Source organism: Dipodomys merriami, unplaced genomic scaffold (assembly GCF_024711535.1).
Source record: "Dipodomys merriami isolate MVZ:Mamm:240054 unplaced genomic scaffold, mDipMer1.0.p SCAF_11, whole genome shotgun sequence".
Taxonomy (NCBI): domain Eukaryota; kingdom Metazoa; phylum Chordata; class Mammalia; order Rodentia; family Heteromyidae; genus Dipodomys; species Dipodomys merriami.
In genome coordinates this window covers 27,963,367-27,983,622 of record NW_027202382.1, presented here as the reverse complement: position 1 = coordinate 27,983,622, position 20,256 = coordinate 27,963,367, and the positions used below count along the sequence as shown (strand labels likewise).

Genomic DNA, 20,256 nt, shown 5'->3' with positions numbered 1-20,256 from the left:
ACTCGGGAGGCTGAGATCTGAAGATCATGGTTCAAATCCAGCAGGAAAGTCCATGAGACTCCTATCTCCAATTGACCACAAGAAAGCCAGAAGTGGCACTGTGGCTCAGTGGTAAAGCACTAGCCTTCAACAAAAAAGCTCAGGGACAGCACCCAGGCCCCGAGTTCAAGCCCCACAACCAACAACAACAAAGAATGGATGCATAATACATTTCACTTAAGTATACAAAAATGAAAATAGGGCTGGGAAGGTGGCTCAGTGGTAGAGCGCTTGCCTTGCATGCTCGCGGCCCTGGGTTCAATTCCTCAGCACCACATAAGCAAAAAGAAAAAAGCCAGAAGTGGCGCTGTGGCTCAAGTGGTAGAGCGCTAGCCTTGAGCTGAAGAGCTGAGGGACAGCACCCAGGCCCAGAGTTCAGGCCCCACGACCGGACCAAAAAAACAAACAAACAAACAAACAAAAATGAAAATAATTATACTTCTTCAGGATTTTAGAACTGTAAAAAAAAGAACTCTAACAATAATTCAGTGAGATCATATCACTATTTTACAACTGAGGCAATGGAAACTGTCATTCACAGGTTAAATAACGGGTATCAGGTCTGGTTAAATTAGAAAGGATTAAACTCTGCAGAGATCACATACTTGAGCTGAGCCTTTTAATTTTTATTCTTTGACAGTTACTGGGGTTTGAACTCAGGGCCTCATACTTGCTAGGCAAGTGCTCTACTGCTGAGCCATGCCTCTAGCCTTACTTGCTCTAATTTGTTTCACATTGGGTTTAGCTCTTTTTGCCCAAGGCCAGTCTTGGATCTTAGTAGCTGAGACCATGCCTATTTATGGTCCATGCACCTCCATACCTACTTGGTTTTCTGGGATAAGGTCTTGCTGACTTTTTGCCTAGGCTGGTCTCAAACCACAATCCTCTTCTACTAAATAACTAGGATTACATTACAGGTTTGCAACATCATGTCTAGCCTAGGACTCAGTTTTTTGTTTGTGTGTGTGTGTGTTGGTCATGGGGCTTGATCTCTGGGCTTGAGCACTGTCCCTGAGCTCTTCAGCTCAAGGCTAGCACTCTACCACTTGAGCTACAGCACCACTTCCTGTTTTCTAGTGGTTAATTGTAGATAAGAGTCTCACAGACGTTCCTGCCCAGGATGGCTTTGAACCACGATCTTCAGATCTCAGCCTTCTGAGTAACTAGGATTAAAGGCATTAGACACCACTGCCCAGCTAGGACTCAGCATTTTAAAGAAATTGTTTACTCTAGAAACAGCCTACATATCTGCTGTGCTTCACAAATCTTTTAAAATTATGTAATATAAAAGTAGTATTTTAATATCTCAAATGCCATACCAACCAACATGACATATTACAACCATTTTATTAACATGAAACAGTAGGAATACTGATTCACTACCACGAAGGATTATTAATATTCGGGTGCCATACCATGTTTGATTCAGTCAAAATGTTTCATTTGCTTTTCCACAGTATAAAAAACATTTATATATTTCAGTGGGTGAGAGAACAGCACACAGACATGCATATTTTCTTCCTAGTTTCAATGCATGTAAATGCTCTCATGTACAATGGAATTTTCACCACTTAAGAACTTTGTAGAACAACTTCCCAGTATCCTTTTTCTCTTCTTGTGAGAGGATTAAAAAAAAGACCAATCCTATGGTATGAATGTTTTTTTTTATAAGTTTCCCTTCTGTAGAAATTTTGCACATAGTTTTAGTCCTATAAATGAGACTGTAATGAGATCATCCTACAAGGACATAGGGTAGACACTCTCGTGGAGAGCCTCAGATCTTAGCACACATACTGAGATGATGGGGCAGTAAGAGAGCACAGTCCTAGCAGAAGACTCTCCTAGAGAGGTTGTTTTGAACATATTCAATCCTACAGTGACTTATTATGAAGACAACATGATTGTTGAAAACTTCTGCTAAAGAAATGTGTCCAGAAAGACACAATAATATAATTAAATGCTGTTATGTGAAAAGAGGCCATTAAAGCAGAAAAATGTATAACAAATAAGGGAACACTCATATTAAAGAATAAACACAATACACAAAATACTTAAATGGTATCTAATAAATTTTCATGTCAAAAATTTTAACTAAACATATAAAAAATTTTAATGGCAACTAATAAATTCTCATGTCAAATCTTTTAACAAATTCACAAAGATTATAAAAATTGAACCATCATAAATGTCTTAGGTATAAAGTTTGAAGGGAAGGTTGAAACTTCTACATTATTCTGTTTAATCAAATATTTGGCAGATTTCAGTTACTACTGAGGAGCAGGTGATACATTTGTTATGGAAAGCACATCACAATGAAGGTGGGCAGGTGCTGGCTGTCGGCTTCCGGTCGTCTTCAGTCATCCACAAATGTGAGCCTCCCAGGACCCTCATTCTTCATCCATCTCCTGTATCTCTTCCATCGAGGGTCATTTGCCAATTTTTTCTTTAATTCTTCCTCTTGTTCTTGTTTGTACACCTGTAAGTTTAAGTAACAGTAAATGGCTTTACAAGGCAAAGAGAGACACCTGCCATTAGTTTTATGGCATTTTTATATTTTTCAAATACAACATTAGGAAAAGTTTCCAACAACTGTACTGACTTGTGTACAGAAGATATTCATTGAAAAATAATAACCATTGCAACATTCAGTGTCTTGAATAAAAAAAGAACAACTTGTCCAAGAATACTTTTTTTTTCTTTGAGATAGTCTCTCTGGGTAGCCCTAAGCTTCCAAATCCTAATCCTTCTGCCTCGGTCTCCTGAGTGCTACTGATGTGTGCCACTGTGCCTGGCTTGAAATAGCACTTTTTTTGTTACCCATTTCTGTTAACTAAGGAATACATTCTTTACCTCATTGAAATCATGCATAAGCTCAGTTTAAATAGCCTAACAATGCCTCTTTACACCTCTACAATTAATGTCCAAAATTAAAGAATCAACACTTTAATTCTTATAAAACAGTACACTATAAATTTAACTCACTCTCAAATTTGTGGGACGTTAATCTAGAAACAAACTGATTTTAAATATATACATTTGCCTCCAAAGTGAATCAGTATCTATTTTTTAAAAAAGCAAAAACAAAAAAACACAAAAAACAGTAACTGGGTTTGAACTCAAGAGCCTCATACTTGCTCAGATAAGTTGCTTCTAACTGATGCTCTATCACTTGAGTTATGCCTCTATCCAGTTATTTTGGAGATGCTATTTCTCAATGGTATTTCTGTCCAGGCTAGTTTCAAACTACAATGTTCCAGGCCTCAAACTCTTGAATGGCTAGGATTACAGGCCTAAGCCACCCATGCCTGGCTCTGTATCTGCTTTTATCTTCAAATATAATTGTTTGAAGCGAAAGAAGGGGTGACATTGCCTAAAAAGAAATGTACTCATTACTTGACTTATGAAATGGTAATCCTTCTGTATATCGTATTTATAATAACAATAAAAATATACATAATTGTTGGTTTTTTCTTTTTTTTTTTTTTTCAATACTGGGGAATGAACCCAGAGCCTCCAATATGTGAGGCAAAACTCTACCATTTGGGTCAAACTACCAGTTCTTCAGAGTTTTCAAACCTTGCCTGGGTTGGTCTCAAACCCTCAATGCTCCTTTCTTCACCTACTGAGTGGCTGGGATTACAAGTGTGGCACCACCAGGACCAGCTCAAAAAAAGTTTATTAATCCAAGTTTCCAAAGAATGTTATATAAATTACACAAGTTAAAAACAAAGAACATCAGTATTTCTATAATTTTTAGTGGTTATCAACTGAAGCTAAATGGTCAAGCTTTCAAAGCCAATCTCATAGCAACATCATCTGTTATAAAGATATATTACTTGTACATATTAGGAATTAATGGCCCATACAGAATATGGTAATTCATATAACTGATAATCTCATATATGATAATTTAGCCCCACACAGCAATCTATAATGTAGTTTTTTGGGTTTTTTGGTTGGTCGTGGGGCTTGAGCGCTGGGCCTGGACGCTGTCCCTGAGCTCTTCAGCTGAAGGCTAACACTCTACCACTTGAGCCACAGCACCACTTCCAGTTTTCTGGTGGTTAATTGTAGATAAGTGTCTCACGGACTTTGCTGCCAGGCTGGCTTCAAACTGTGATCCTCAGATCTCAGCCTCCTGAGTAGCTAGGATTACAGGCATGAGCCACCAGCGCCCAGCTATAATGTAGTTTTAAAGGAGAAAACTTTTCAAATAGTTTACTACCCATATTTACATTATTTATAAACAGGCTGAATATATTTATTTGCCAAAAATCAGTCCATTTATGTTAATTTATTTAAATATACCTTGGACCAAAAGACCACTTTCAACTAAATCTATTTAGGACATTATATATAAAAAAGTAACTATGAATTTTTTTTAAAGCCATATACCAGTGGCTCATGGCTATAATCCTAGCTACTCAGGAGACTGAGAACTTGCTTCGGTAGAAAAGCAGTGAAACTCTATCTCTAATTAACTAGCAAAATGCCAGACTAGAACCTTGGCTCAAATGACAGAGCACCAGCCACAAGAGAACGAGCTGTGAAAGTGAAAGTGTAATGCCCCAAATTCAAGCCCCTATACCAGCACCAAAAAGAAAAAATAAAAAAGAGAAAAAACATCATCTTTCAAATTTTTCAAGCTTTTAGTATGTTCTATTCTTGTATCTAATATGATAATTCCTCGTATTTGATATGTTTCAGAACCTGGAACAGCATTATCATGATGAGACTGCAAGTCACTCTAATGCCGTGGGTAGGTAATTTAATCCCTTCAAAATAGTTTCTACAGTTGACAGTTATAAAATGAAGCATTTAATAAAATGCTCCAAGTTTAAAGGCATTGCAGAATGTCAATTAAATTTAAAAGTAAAGTAAAACTTTCTAGGTGTAGAATATTTTATAGAAAATTCTGTGCTCCATTATTTTGAAACAGTTATTTCAAAGTACCCTATCTCTTATTCTCTTCCTTCCTCCTTTTCAATTAATCAATCTCTGTGGCTAGGTTTTCATCACTGGAAGCAAACCTGGGACAGACATTTAGCACAATGTAAAGTTGTTTGAGCACCCTTGCAAACACATTGTTCCAGTTTCCATTGTTCCATGCAACAAATGAGACTAAGAATTAATTGAATCAGAGAATTTTAAAGACAAATAATAACATCCAGCAGAATCGAAACTCACCTCATAATTCTCCTTTATCCAGAGCTCCCGTTTAAGAAAAGTTTCTTTCTGATGATCTTCTAGGCTATCAAACTGGGATTGTGACATCTTCATAGACTTACGAATGATGTATAGTCTCTCTTCCTCCCCATATTCTTTGCCTTTGATGTTAAAATTATAGATCCACCGGCAATACCAAGCCATGTATGAGCACAGGTGAAAGGGAGCCAAGAGGATTTGAAACAGCAGCAGATCTCGTATTTGAGGTTTCTGGTAGCCTCCTTTTATATCTATTTTACTTTTTATAATGTTCTTTATGATGTTCTCCTCCTCATCACGAACTTCCTCTTTGGACTTCTTGTTTCTGCCTTTTTCTTTGGCTTTTTTGAGCAGTCCCTGCTGCTTGGCGATCTCTGTTGCCTGGATTCGGTATTTGGGCACTGTGGCTAAGTAGCTGATTGCTTTATTGTAGCTATTCCACCAGCTGAAGTACTAGAATATTAAACAAAGAAAAATGGACCTTAGTACCAAAATTCACCTAAGCTGAAAGAATAATAGAGACTCTATAAATACAAGCACCCAGGAAACCCACACTGATTGTTGAAAAAGGAACCCAGCCAGGCCTGGTAGGGCACACCTGTGGTCTAAGCCCTCAGGAATCAGACACAAGAGGATGGAGAACTGAAGGTCAGCCCCGGCTAAACTGCAAGATCAAATCTCAAAATAACAACAAAAAAGAAATAGCAATAATAGTAACAAATCTCAAAGATTTTACTTTAGTAGTAAAAGATCTGTCTCCATTCTCCCTTGAACTACAACCTACTTATAAGAGGAAGAATTCAATAGCAAAAACTATTTGGTGAGAAATTATTGTAAAAATTCACAGGATATAAACTTGGGCAACTTTATTACTTTTTTTTCTTACTGTGCCAATCCTGGGGCTTGAACTCAGGGCCTGAGCACTGTCCTTAAACTTTTTTATGCTCAAGACTACCAACCTATCACTTGAGTCACAGCTCTACTTTTGGCTTTTCTGGTGGTTAACTGGAGGTAAGAGTCTTACAGACTTTCCAGCCCTGGCTGGCTTTGAGCTGAGCCACCAGCACCTGGCAATGACTCATTTTTATTCTTTACCTAGCCATATACTACAATAATCTACTATTTGGGACTTGAAGTATGTTTATTTAAACAAGAAAGCATTAACTTTATATTCAACCACGTAAAGGGTTTTTATTGTCAGAAAATGCCTAGCTCCTCACACTTTACCTCATACATTTCAGTTCCTATTTCACTGGATGACACCAGCAGTTATACTATCGGTACACTGAAAATTATAGCAAATGTATTCGAAAGAGAGAAACAGAAGATACTAGGATATTTCACTGTCTAAAACAACAATGTCTAACTATCCCTGCTCTCCCCTTCAAAGGACAATATTTCCACAAAGCTGATCCATTTAAAATACACCACCCTACTCTCCAAGGGGAATTCTCTTGCTACAGAAGTTAAGCATCAATTCTGGGAATTAATCTTAAGTAATTGTTGCAAACAGCTTGTTCTAGTCACTTGTTCTTTCCCTCTAAAGGAGCAACATGCGAGGTGCAGTTAGTTTAAGCACATAACTCAAGGGAAAACTCATGCAGGCTGAAGTTTCTGTGCTACTTAAAAACCATATAAGCCGGGCGCCAGTGGCTCACACCTATAATCCTAGCTACTCAGGAGGCTGAGATCTGAGGATCACAGTTCAAAACCAGCCTGGGCAGGAAAGTCCGTGAGACTCTCATCTCCAATAAACCACTAGAAAACCGGAAGTGGTGCTGTGGCTCAAGTGGTAGAGTGCTCGCCTTGAGCTGGAGAGCACAGGGACAGCGCCCAAGCCCAGAGTTCAAGCCCCACGACCAACCAAAAAATAAATAAATAAACACATAAAAATTCCTGTACATTTTCTAATCTATCTCAGTGGTTTTCACCCTAAGCAGCATCTCTCAAGGCTTGCAGTAATCATTACAAGGGTGGTAATTACCACTTGCATTAGTGGATAGGAGCCAGGAATTGTTAGGCCATATTAAGGAGTTCCTCCTTTTCTCAAGTTTGTAAGACATCAACTGAAAAATTTTTTTAAAGTAAATGATGTCACCTGACTGTCACAAGACAAGACAGACACCATAGAAGGATCCTGAGAAAGGACAGAAATAGCTATGTAATAATGGTCATCAGTTTTTCTCACCAACAAGGATTCCAAGACTGCCAGCCAGTTGCTAGGATAAGTGGATATTTTTCTACTACCAAAAAAAAAATTAATCTCAAATGAAAGTAGAATGTTACAAAAACATACTTGTGTAGCTTTAATGTGTAACATAGGCAACGTGTACATGTTTATACATGGAAATACACACCTGAAACATTGAAACAGCACACACACTGACCAAAATCACTACTCTAACATCCACTTTAGGGGCTAAGCGCCTGCTATAGTAGTGGTAGTAATGGCTGTAGTATTCTTCTGGATGATCCAGCATGTAGTCGTAATCTTTTCGAGTTTCTTCATCCTGAAAAAAAGTCACAGCATATCATTAAATGGTCTCAGTATATAGTTTGTCGTCAAATCTAAAATCTTCTAATTATAAAAATTTTTCTGACTAAAGTAATTATAATTGTCACAATCAAAGTTCCCAATACTCTTCTTCAAAGGCAGATATAAGCTGTTTCTAGAACTTTAATTCTTGAGTAGTAGACTTCCTAGAAATACTTTAAACATTAGTCACGCATTATTTTTGCTAGTACTCCACTTCTAGAATAGTGCCATGTTCCTTCTGTTTAAGAGCATGTTGATAGCCTTCCTGACAACTGTTTATTTCATGTATGTATGTATGTATGTGTGTGTGTGTGTGTATATATATATATATATATATATATATATAATATGTATATATCCCCCAAATCAGGTTCCAGCCTTGTGCAGAAAGCTTTGTTGAAAGCAATGATTAGACAGCAAAAAGTAGCTAAATCAGTCTCATCTTAAAAGAAACTCTGAGATATTAGTATAGTATAATAATCAAAGTCTAGCTTGGTGATCTTGTGCAAAACAGTAAGCATCTCTAAGCTTCATTCTTCCTTTGCAAAAACAGGTAGAACTAGCAGGGTGCCAGTGGCTCATGCCTGCAATACTAGCTCCTAGCAGGGGAGGGGGGGAGAGATGGGCGGGAGGGAAGATGGGCTAAGACCTGATGAATCACAGTTCAAAGACAGGCAGGCCAGAAGTCTTCAAGACTCCAATTATCCAACAAAAGTGCCAGACTGGAGGTGTGGCTCAAGCAGTAGAGTGCCAACTGTAAGCCAAACAAGTATGAAGCCCTGAGTTCAAGTCCCTGTACAAGTACAATAAAGTGGTAATTACTACCTGCCCTAATATGTTTACATGGTTGTTTTGCATACTGAATGGCATACATTGTACAAAAACATGTCACAAATATATACACTTAACCATTATAATACAGTGCCATAACCCAGTTCATAAATAAGATAACTCTTCTTACTCATATCAACTTTGTAGAAAGAATTACAGCATTCTGAAATGCTGCTTGGAATGTTCACAAATAAAATAGTTCTTAAGATTTTCCTACTTCTAATCAATTTCTAACAGGAATAAATGAAAATGTTTCACTGAGCGACCTAAATTGAGAATCTACTATAATATGTTATGAACCTTTTTTTTAACTTGCTTAATTTCACAAAATTGTTAAAAGACAAGACCAAAACAAGTTCTTCCCCTCTATATACAAGTGCAACAGAAACCATTACAGAAACAACATCTTCTTTAACTTAGAGCATTTCTTTCTAGGTCCAACTATTTAGTCTTCATAAAGTTGAGCTAAAGACACTTCAAACTCTAACCTAGTAGCTTGCTAGACTAGACAGATGCTCTAGGGTGTGAGGGCCTCCTATGTACCCCATCATGAGTAAGTTCAAAATAAGAAATTTACCAATGATAGAATCTTCCCTGTCTTAATTAAAACCACCATGTATATTCTAGTAAGAATTCTGAACTTGAGGTGTCAGTACAGTTATCCTAGACTCACTAGATTGAGACATTTTTACCTCTCATAGCATATGAAATTAGGTAAACTGGTTATTTACATATAAATGCATATACATATATATATGGATTATTTTACAGAGGACCAGTGTAAGGACTGCCTGTTAAACAAGGAGGAAGCAGCCCAGGCCGATTATTGTCAAATCCACTCCTTGTAGGTTCTCTTTTTTCAGAAACTGTGGCTGTTGCCATGTACTCCAACCATCAACCTACTGTTCTTCCTGAAGCTGTCCTCACATTTCAGCTAAAAGGGGAAGTCTACTGAGGTCTCACAGGGTCCTGAGGAATAAAGCCCACCTCTTTAAGTGTCTCATTTTTAGTATTTAGACATTCTTTCCAATTTTTTCCATTCCCCACACTCTTTTTCCTTTTGGGGGCTTAATTTTATAGAAATGTCCTGCTTTTAAATCTTTGATCCTTTCATTCTTAGCATATGCCTTTGAAATATATTTCTTCAAACATGATTCTTCTTGTTCCAACAAGATTATATGTAATTTTTTTGCCCTTGTGCTGAGATATGAACTCATGGCCTTACACTTCAGCTTGCTTCCTTGGTTGGCACTCTACTACTTGAGCCACGCTTCTAGCCTTGCTTTTTGCTGATTATCTTTTAGAAATAGGACTGGCTATGAACCAATATCCTCTGGATTTCAACCCGAGAAGATGGGGTTGCAGGAGAACTACATATAATTCTGAAAGCAAACGCCACACCGAAACCAGATAACTACAATTACCCAACATCTCTTCTTTCAGAGGCCTATATCTAGCATGGTTGACTGTGCTCCTCTGAGTAAAGTATACATCAAGACCTTTAGGTGTCATGGAAACCTGTAAGTTGGAGGCCACATGTTCCATGGCTAGCCATAGAATGTACATGTCACTATCCCTAAGTATTTCACCCAGATCTTCCTCCAGGGTCACCATCTTCTCACTGTTGCCAGATTTGTGACTTCGCCAAGCATGAAGTCCTCTAAGTGGGTAGTCAGCTCATGCTCTTAACAGCAGCAACTGGCTGTCTTCTCCACTGTTAGCAGAGCCTGAGGCTTCTACCAGAGCCCCTTAGAAAGTCCTCAAGCTCACCTTAACACTGAAGGACACAAGACGTCTAACTTCTCCCAGGATGTTTCGTTTCCAGGGATCACCATAAACTTGTGATCCTGATTTGTTCATTAGAGACTAGAAAGTTGGTTACCTCCTTGTTATTATAGCATATATTCAATTTACTGAATTTTCACTGTTTTCTCTCCAAAATGAAGAAACTGATCTTAGGCTAAAGCAATCATGCAATTCAATATGTATTCAACATTGGCATAATGTAGTAAAAGGAGTGTTCAACAGCTTTAGGTTAAAATCCTATTTTTAATATCCTATAAGGTTTAGAACACAAGAATATTAGGCCTCTTTCCCGCCCCCCCCCCAAAAAAAAGAGATTAAGAAGGACCATCTTTCATTTTAGACACAACCAGAGAGCTTAAGTTACATTTTTATTTATAACACCATGTATTTTTTTTCCTCTTACTCAGAATTAAGGTAGCCCAAGAAGTGTGTGTGTGTGTGTGTGTGTGTGTGTGTGTGTGTGTGTGTGTGTGTGTGTGTGTGTGTGTGTGTGTGTGTGTGTGTGTGTGTGTGTGTGTGTGTGTGTGTGTGTGTGTGTGTGTGTGTGTGTGTGTGTGTGTGTGTGTGTGTGTGTGTGTGTGTGTGTGTGTGTGTGTGTGTTTTAATCTCCAAGGCATCTTTCTAGGTCTACACTTATCACTCACCCCATTTTTACTGCACTAAACATCCAAAGACCGTTTCTGTCATTTGGTGTGTTTTTTCTTTCTTTTTTTTTTTTTTTTTGTTGGTCATGGGGCTTGAACTCTGGGCCTGGGCACTGTCCCTCAGCTCTTCAGCTCAAGACGAGCACTGCACCGCTTGAGCCACAGCGCCACTTCCGGTTTTCTAGTGGTTTATTGGAGATAAGAGTCTCACAGACTTTCCTGGCTGGGCTGGCTTTGAACTGTGATCCTCAGATCTCAGCCTCCTGAGTAGGTAGGATTACAGGCGTGTGCCACTGGTGCCCGGCTTGTGATTCTTTCTAACTTAAAGCCAACCTTTCTTCTAACTTCAAGAGCTCCTAAAGAATATAAATGTTTCTGCCTCAGACAGACTTTTGTGGCCCTAGGGATAGAACCCTTAGCCTTCTACAAGCTAGGCAAGTGCTTTACCACTTAACCCTACCCCCTGCTTTTGGAACACTTTTATTACACTTAGTAGCTATTTACTATAGCACTTATCACATTGTAACCATAGAATTTTTTTTATTTTCTTTTTGTTTTTACTTTAGTATAAATTTCTAGAAAGTAGATAAGGTGATTCATTAATCTCTGTACATCCAGGGCCTGAACACAGTGCTTGGCATCAAGTAAATGTCATTTCAAAAATGAGTAGAATTTGTAAAGATTTTACCTAACTATCTCTCCAGTCATACTGGTGTCCAGCTCACTGACAAGGCTGGACGGAGTTGTGATTATGTCACAAAAACTTCAGCTTCGCAAAAATGACTGCTTGAATTCATAGCTTATAAAAATACACTAATGTGGCTAAAATATCTTAAACCTTAAAACAGCTTAATATCTTACCTTTCAATAAGGTAGTACTTTCTCTTTCAGCAATAGTGTGGATCTTAAGGTCCCAGGGTGAGGAGTTCCAACTTCTTGCCAAAATCAAAACCTTTATACTTGTTTCTTCCTCCTCTCTGTCCTGAGCCTTGACAAGCAGGGCAATTAATTCCTTGACTCTAATCTCTACAGGAATAAATGGTGCTTCTGCTGGTGTCCATCCACTCCCAATCCTCTTGGGCATATGCAGGAGGACTGGAACAAACCACCAAAATCTAGATCAAAAGTGAACAAGAGGAAACCCACAAGCAAAGACAGCACTGAACCCTTCCTTCTCTTTGGAAAATGACCCCTCCCCAGAGGAAGGAGCACTACATTCTTGCCCATGAAGGAGCAGTGCATTGTCTCAGCTCAAAAGTATAAGTGGCAATAGTATGATTTTACAGCAAGTTTTACATAAAATGTTTCTATTACACAGAATGCAGAAACCATTTTTGGATAGTTAAGGCCAGGAATCAAATAATAAATGAAAATTTAATCATATTTTAAGCACGTACACACACACACACACACAAAATGCTTTTCTTACTTTTTCTAGGCCATTACATCTACCAGAGAGGAAGAAAATGAACTGCTAACTGTTCTACTTCCTTTCTTATTCTCTGCCCACCAGTCACTAGTGCAACTACTTTTTCCTTCTACAAAGTCTCAACAACTTTCATGGTCTGGATTATAACCTATATACTAGTGGCACAGCTATTCTTCCTGCCTCCTCCTCCTTTCAACTACATCCTGAACAGTTTCTAAATGTAACATAAACATCTCCAGTTTGACATGCTCAAAAACTAAGTTGGTTCCTCAGTGTTTCTGTTAATTGCATCACTATCTACTTGATCACCTAATTTTTCAAAAACAATTAGCATTTTCTAATCAGCAAATAATGACACAGAAAAAAAACAAACGGAAAGCAAAGGAAAGGAAGAAGAGAAGAAAAAAAGGAGGGAAACAAAGCAAAAAAAGAAAGGGGAAAGGGAAGGGACAGGGAAAAGGAAAAGGAAGAAAAAAGAATGGGAAAGGGGAAGGGAAAGGGAAAGGGAAAGCAAAAGGGGGGAGGGAGAAAAGAGAGAAAGGAGAAAGGAGGAAAAGGAGAAAGGGAAAAGGAAAAGAAAAGGGAAAAGAAATGGCTACAAGGATAGAAAAATAGAAAAATACATTAAGGAAATTAAAGCAGAAGGCCTTGAAGACCTTACCAAATGTTCCAGGAGGAGGAAGAAATAAGAAGCAATTGACAAATCCTGAGACTAGAGTGCTACTGTTCATCTTTTCGTAAGAACTGTTTCAGTACCTAGGCTAGTACACATATTAATCTTATGATAGTGGAATGAAATGGAGATGGGGAAATTATATAGTGAACAGTGAAGAAGAAATCCTAAGTATGGCTTTTAAAGAAGCAAAATGAAGTGAGAAGATTAGAAAATGAAACTAAGAGCTACTGAAGTTACAAAAGAGTCAAGACCATACCAGAGAATATACAATTTTTGCCCTCCCTAACTAACTTTATATTGCTCTGAGATTCTGGAACAAGCCAGATTACCATTTTTCTACTTTAAAACCAGTCTTTACTATTCAAAACATAAAGTCTGAATTCCAAAACAGAGCTAAGTAAGTAACTGATCATCTAATCTAAAACTATGTTCCAGTCTGCTGAAATAGTCTCCCTCTCATGAATCCCACAGACTTCCAACCTAAAAGTGGCAGATCAGGGAAAACATGGCAAGTAAAGGTCTTTGCAGCCAGGCACCAGTGGCACATGCTTTAGTCCAACCTACTTAGGAGTCTGGGATCTGAGGATCAAGGATCAAATCTGGCCTGGATAGAAAAGTCCAATTAACTACCAAGAAGATGGAAAAGAGCTGAGGCTCAAGTGTTAGACCTCCAGCCTTGAGTGAAAAAGCACAGGGATAACACCCAGGCCCTAAGTTCAAGCCCCAGTATTAGCATTTCACAAATAAAAAGGTCTTTGAACTCTTGTTATGCCTCAGGATGCTCCATTTACCCATGACAAATCTGCATGAGCTGAATTAAAATATTAGCTGCTGGAGATGTAGTTGAGTGAAAGAGCACTTGCCTAGTATGTGTGAGGCCTTGGTTTAATCCCCAGTATGGAGTGGAGGAGGGTGAGGTGGTGGTATCTGTCAACTGTTCAAGTCATTGGTTGCTGGTGACATTATATGTCACCACAATTAAACATAGTAGAGAATAATGGCTGAAATTAAGGTTTCACAACAGAAAAATCCAAGTGCTACCACACCTTCTGGACCCTTGGGGAAAAAAATCATTATCAAACATGCCATTCCTTCCTACTAAACCCAGGAAAGACTCTAACCCCTTCTTTACAAGCGTTCCAGGCAGTCATATACAAAGTAGGCGTTTGAAATGAAGACTTTATTTGTAGATTATAATCTATCAGTTTACTTAATTTGCCCATTTATCAGCATCAGCATCGTAAGTGTAATAGAAATTTACATAATATATTTCCATGAATGCAATTGTCCAGTATTCATGGGGATTAGTTCCAGGACAATGCTGATACCAAAATCCTAAAATGCATAAGCTCCTTACATAAAAGCTGTATTTCAGGCAGGGCACTAGTTCCTTGTGCCCATAATCCTAGCTACTCAAGGAAGCTGAGATCTGAGGATCATGGTTTGAAGCCAGCCTGATCAGATAAATCTGGGACTCTTATCTCCAATTAACCACCAAAAAGCTGGAAGTGAAGTAGTGGGTCAAGTGGTAGAGTGCTAGCCTTGGGTGAAAAAGCTAAGGGACAGCACCTAGGCCCTGAGTTCAAGCTCTAGTACCAGCATACACACAAAAACAGTATTTCAATATAAGCTGGCAGATTACTTAATAATGAGAAAATGTAAATAGTTGATATATTAAGTTGTCTAGAGAATAAAGACAAGGAAAAAAGTACATGTTCAGTACAGACACAGTATTTTTTTCAAGTATTTTCCATTTGTAGTCGTTACACCTATGGATGGAGGACCTATGAGAAGAGAGAGCCAACTCTGCCCAATTATTATGAAAGCCTGATTAAAATTTGGATGAATAAAGAACAGAAACACTAATAAGTGTAGTTATTTTTTTTTCTAAAATAAAAAATCCTTGAAAGAAATATAAAAGAGGGCTGGGAAGGTAGCTCAGTGGTAGAGCGCTTACCTTGCATGCATGAGGCCCTGGGTTCGATTCCTCAGTATCACATAAGCAGAAAAAAAAAAGCCGGAAGTGGCGCTGTGGCTCAAGTGGTAAAGTGCTAGCCTTGAGCTGAAGAGCTGAGGGACAGCACCCAGGCCCAGAGTTCAGGCCCCACTACCGGACCCCCCCCCAAAAAAAATATATATATATATATATAAAAGAATCTTTAGTAGAGAAGGTGAACAAAATACTCATTCATCACCATGCTTTATATCTCTTTTCTGAAACAAACTTAAACACTCTTGTTTCTGTTGACCAGGTTTTCCTTCCCTCAGAAATGTCCCTTTCCTGTAGGAGTTGTGGCTCAAGTGATAAAGCACCTGCCTAGCAAGCCCAAGGCCCTAAATTCAAACCCCAGTATCACTGCCTCTCCCTTCCAAAAACTCTCAACAGAAATGGCCTTTCATTGTGAAATTTTCCAGACCCAGCTCAAATTTTCTCTAATCCCCCAAGGAGAAATAATTGCTTCCTCTCTGTGTTGCAGTATAATCCACACATATTGTTATAATCTAAGTAAATAACAACCAAACAATAAGTATTTGTCTCCCTTGTTATATTAAAAGCTCAGTCAGGAATTGAGCCTTTTCCATTGCCATGGTTTGCTCTGCAGCACCTATGTCAGGGCCAGTTAGGGGAACTCACAATAACAGCAACAAGGCAAGGAGTTCAGTATCCCCTTTATTTAGTTAAGTCCTACCACCTCAGACTGTTTTTGTGATGCTTCCCTTAAAAGCAAGGCTGGAATAGGTTCTCCTTCTGCATCTCTTCATCGTATTTGCTAACTCTCATATCATCAACATTCCTCTGATGCTCATCTTGTGATCTTACAAAATGCTGTCACTACTACTTTCCTATTTTCTACAAGTCAGTTTTCCAAAGTACATCTGTTCTATTTCTATATTTGTTTGTTTCCCTGACATTTATTTTATTATCTACACTTAAAAAAATGGCAACTGTTCTCACCTAAAAACACAAAACTCCCAAGAATATTAAAAGCCGAAGTGTAATTTTCCCTTCTATAGGAATTTTTTATTCATAACTATGCAATTATATATCTATGCCACTCTTTAAAAATACAAGCTGCACATGTCAAAATCCCAGATACTTACTGATAGAAATTCCATTCTACCTGAGTCTGTTTTCAGATGTGTTTAATTAAATGATATTTACTATGTAATGTGCCAGACACTGTGTTAGGCGCTATGGATATTCACCTCAAAACGAGAAACATGGCTTACTGGGGAGGGGCTTCTCAACATTTACAGTGCAGTGATAAGTGCTATAGCCACATTAAGAGTGGGACTAGAGTGTTCCACCTCAGGAAATGCAATATTGACATAATAAGAGTCTATTTACCACCAAAGTCCATGATTTCCCTCGGTTTCCAGTAGTCAAATAAGTGAAATGCTATGCATGGTCTTAACTTACACAGCAGTGTAAATCATAATGAACTTTAAGTATTGCTGAGAGCTAGAACTGCAAACTACTTGCGACTGTGAACTAGGTATGACTTGTTGAGAGCACCTGACTTCCATCGTTACTCATCCTACTTTTCCGGCTTTTCCCCACTCTCCCAGACACAGGCCAAATCTTTTGCAGCTAAAACAGTGATGACCAAGTGTGTCTTTTTGTCTTGCCAACTACACTTAATTTTTGTTAGTGTACTCATTTTAACAATATCTATCAAACAACCCCCAAATCCTCTCTCAAAGGAATCTTTATTTGACCAAATCAATCTCAGTATGTTTTGTCTCACACATGATCCCCATTTTGGTTGTGATTTATCAATATCCAGAGCTAGGCTTCTGCCTGCCAATTTTATTGTGGAGCCACTGGAACGCATTTTCGCTATTTTACCTAGCTGGCTCTTAGCAAAGTCCACCTGGATTTATTACCCCTCATAGCCTTTTTCCAGCCCAAGGGTACAATACAAGCAAAGCAGTGCTGACATCTCCTTTGCCCCAGTGGGATACTTTGCAAGACAGAAGGGCCACCAAATGGGATGGCTCCATTCATTCAGTCTTTCACAGATGTGACATTCTCCCTTATGACAAAATTTAAATCAGGCTGCTTGTTGTCTTCAGTAACTTTTTTTTATCCCCCACACAGTAAGGTCCATGTCTTTATTCTAGGTAAAGGCAAGTGTAATGAGGAAAACAGATCTTGGAGGTGCTCCATTTGAAAGCTGAAGCTATGTTCATCTCTGTAAATTCTTAATAGAAGAGTTTTTAGAGTTCTGTTGGTTCTGATTCTCAAAGGACTAGACTATCTCCAGACACCCTTTCTCTCACAGAAAACTTCTATCCTCTTTTGTAGTGCATTGCTATAGAATATTCCATCAGTATGACTCTGTTTCTAGTTCCCAGTTTAGAGGTAGGTATCTGTAGCCACCACAAACGTCCTGTTAAAGTCAAGTAAAAGTATTACTTTTACTGGACATACTAGTTTTTAGCTGGCTAAATTTAAGTTCCTTGCTTTTAGCTGGATGCTGATGGCTCATGCCCATGATCTGAGCTAGAGGAGGCTGAGATCATTCAGAATCAGCCTGGGCAAAGTCCACAAGGCTCTATCTCCAATTAACTAGCAATAAATAAATATTAACAATTAAAAAGCTGGACCGGAGGCATGGCTTAATGGTGAGGCACCAGCTCTGAGAGCACAAGGCTCTCAATTCCAACCCCAGTACCAGCATCTGCTCCCCATCCTGCCCTCCCCACAAATCCTTGTTCTTGAGTGGAAAGATTACTTTTAGCTACTTCTAAATTGTTCAGGGTTAAAACCTTTAGAGGGAGCCAATACAGAACCATCAGCTTAGTCCTCCAAAATCATCTCTTCAAGAAAATGGCAAAAATATTTAGAGTTCTAGGGACTCTCTCAGTTTGAAAGAGCTTACCAATATGCTTCCCATTCACCAAAAACTATCCACCTCCAGCCCCACCAAACCCAGCAGAAGGCAATTCTACTGGTCTCTCTTCTGGAAGTTCTCCATCTAGGCAAAGCCTCGCTAGTTCCCTTATATACCAGCAGGACTTTGGCACAGTAACAGGTGGGCTGTGTGCACCACAAGCTCTTCGGCCAAAGAAGGAAGGAAGGAAGGAAGGAAGGAAGGAAGGAAGGAAGGGAGGGAGGGAGGGAGGGAGGAAGGAAGGAAGGAAGGAAGGAAGGAAGGAAGGAAGGAAGGAAGGAAGGAAGGGAAGGAGGGAGGGAGGGAGGGAAAGGAGAGGGAGGGAAAGGAGAGGGAGGGAAAGGAGAGGGAGGGAAAGGAGAGGGAGGGAAAGGGAAAGAGGAAGGGAAGGGACAAGAAGGAGAAAGGGAAAGGAAGGAGAAAGAGAAGGGAAGGAGAGTGAAGGGGAAGGGAAGGAGAGGGAAAGGGAGGGGAGGGGAAGGGAAAGAAAGGCAGACCCACTGGTTGGGGTTTCCTGTGTTGGGCTGCCCAGGATAGTGAGCTGCTTCTCCTTTTTTCTTAGTCTGTTCTCACACTCTATCTTAAATAGTGGGCAGCTAAGCTCCAGCTTCAACGCTTTCCCAGCTTCCTACCTATAGCACAGTGAACTGCCAATAAAAATTGAATCTCACTAACAAAATTGAGAATTTAAGCACATCCATTTTATGACTGAATTACCAGAACTGCTCTGGACAGCATGGAGGGATCTCTAATTCTGTGAACAGTATTTCCAGTTCTGTAATACTAATCTGAATAAACAATTGGGAGTTATAGTGTTTGCGGTCAAATATAACATATAATGCATATATTATATTCACTCAAAGTAGTTACTGAAAGCAGACTATACAACAACATGGAAAACCTTGCCTAGGAGGTGGAGGAGACTAAAACAAACTACAACTATAATAGTTGTTGTAATAGCGTGATAGGGTTTTTAAAGCAATAATCAACGAACTCACTTGGTGAGTTCTTATGTGGTTTTAGTGTACTAGAAGCAAGCTAAATTTCCCTGTCCCCATTCTTTGTCAAATAACTAAACAAATATCTGACATAGAATACGTCCTTCTTGAAATTCTCAGTGTTTTACTGGTGTGTAGGTCCTATATAGGGGGTTTCTCACACTTACCATCAATGCCCCATAATAACCCTGTGAGATTACCACTGTGCCTGTGAAGAAACTGCTACCCAAGGTCACTCAGGGGTGTCAGAGCCAAGAGTCAAACATCCTGCCATCTGACTGGTTTGTTCACTGCTCTTCCCGGGTGTTTTTCTAGTTGTTTAAACCCAATGAAAATGTCACCATTTGTACCATCCTTCGAAGTCACATGTCTGCTAAATCAAATTGACGCAACCACCGTGGCGCTCGGGTTTTGAAGGCCTATCCCGGCTTTCTCCAAGAGCCTGTGGGCACGAACCCAGACGAGGCTCAAACTACAGGCGTGAACCGTGACGGTCAAAAAGGAGGAAGGCAGGGCCGGGGCCCCGAGGCCTAAGGCGAAGGCGGTTCCACTTCCCAGCCCGGCTAGTCCTGGGGCCGACGTGGCGCTTTCAGAAGCCGGCCACGTGGGGATAAAACCCGAGCTTCCAAAAGGTCGAGGTGACAGCTGCACCCGGGGTGCAGAGGTCGCCGGGGACCGGAAGCGCCTCGACCCCGCTCGCCCCGCGGCCGGCAGGCCTCACCTTGAGCGTCTCGTAGGCGGTCGCCACCAGCAGGAAAGCCTCGGCGCTGGGCGGCGCCCGCCCGGGGCCCTCGTCGCCGGGCTCGGGCCGGTAGCGGTCGGGGTGGTAGCGCCGGGCCAGCTGGCGGTAGGCCCGCGCGATCTCGGCCTTGCTGGCCGAGCGGCTCACGCCCAGCACCTCGTAGCAGTCCCGCGCGCCGCAGTACAGCCCCTCCACCAGGGCCGCCGCGGGCCGCGCCAGCAGCGGCACCAGCACCAGCATCCAAAGCAGCACCAGCCGGGGCCGCCCCGCAGCGCCGGCTCCCCGGTGCCGAGCGAGCGGCGCTGCCATCCCCGCCTGGCAGGCTCGCGGCCCCGCCACCCCAGCGGCTCCAGCACTCCACACGGCGCACCGGCTTCGGCCACCCGGGCCGCTCTCCACGTCAGCAGGAGGCGCCGCCTCCGCGCAGGCGCACTGGCGGCGCCGCGGCCGCA

At 40.3% G+C, this 20,256-nt stretch overlaps 1 protein-coding gene across 1 annotated transcript; it reads right to left on the bottom strand.

The window, feature by feature from the left end:
* Positions 1-374: 374 nt before the first annotated feature.
* Positions 375-20,181, bottom strand: Dnajc25 (DnaJ heat shock protein family (Hsp40) member C25). The gene is made up of 4 exons (XM_070011591.1): positions 19,784-20,181; positions 7,602-7,754; positions 5,227-5,697; positions 375-2,515 (listed from the first exon to the last, which is right to left on the bottom strand). The coding sequence occupies exons 1-4, from the start codon at positions 20,111-20,113 to the stop codon at positions 2,393-2,395; spliced, it is 1,077 nt and encodes a 358-aa protein (XP_069867692.1). The 5' UTR covers positions 20,114-20,181; the 3' UTR covers positions 375-2,392.
* Between the last annotated feature and the right edge of the window lie 75 nt (positions 20,182-20,256).

Excerpts from the sequence above, each read along its gene's own strand:
- Dnajc25 (XM_070011591.1), bottom strand. The coding sequence starts at position 20,113 with ATGGCAGCGCCGCTCGCTCGGCACCGGGGAGCCGGCGCTGCGGGGCGG. Across the intron at positions 7,755-19,783 it reads CCGCCTACGAGACGCTCAAG|GATGAAGAAACTCGAAAAGA; the intron begins GTGAGGCCTGCC and ends ACTTTTTTTCAG. Across the intron at positions 2,516-5,226 it reads GGATAAAGGAGAATTATGAG|GTGTACAAACAAGAACAAGA; the intron begins GTGAGTTTCGAT and ends TTAAACTTACAG.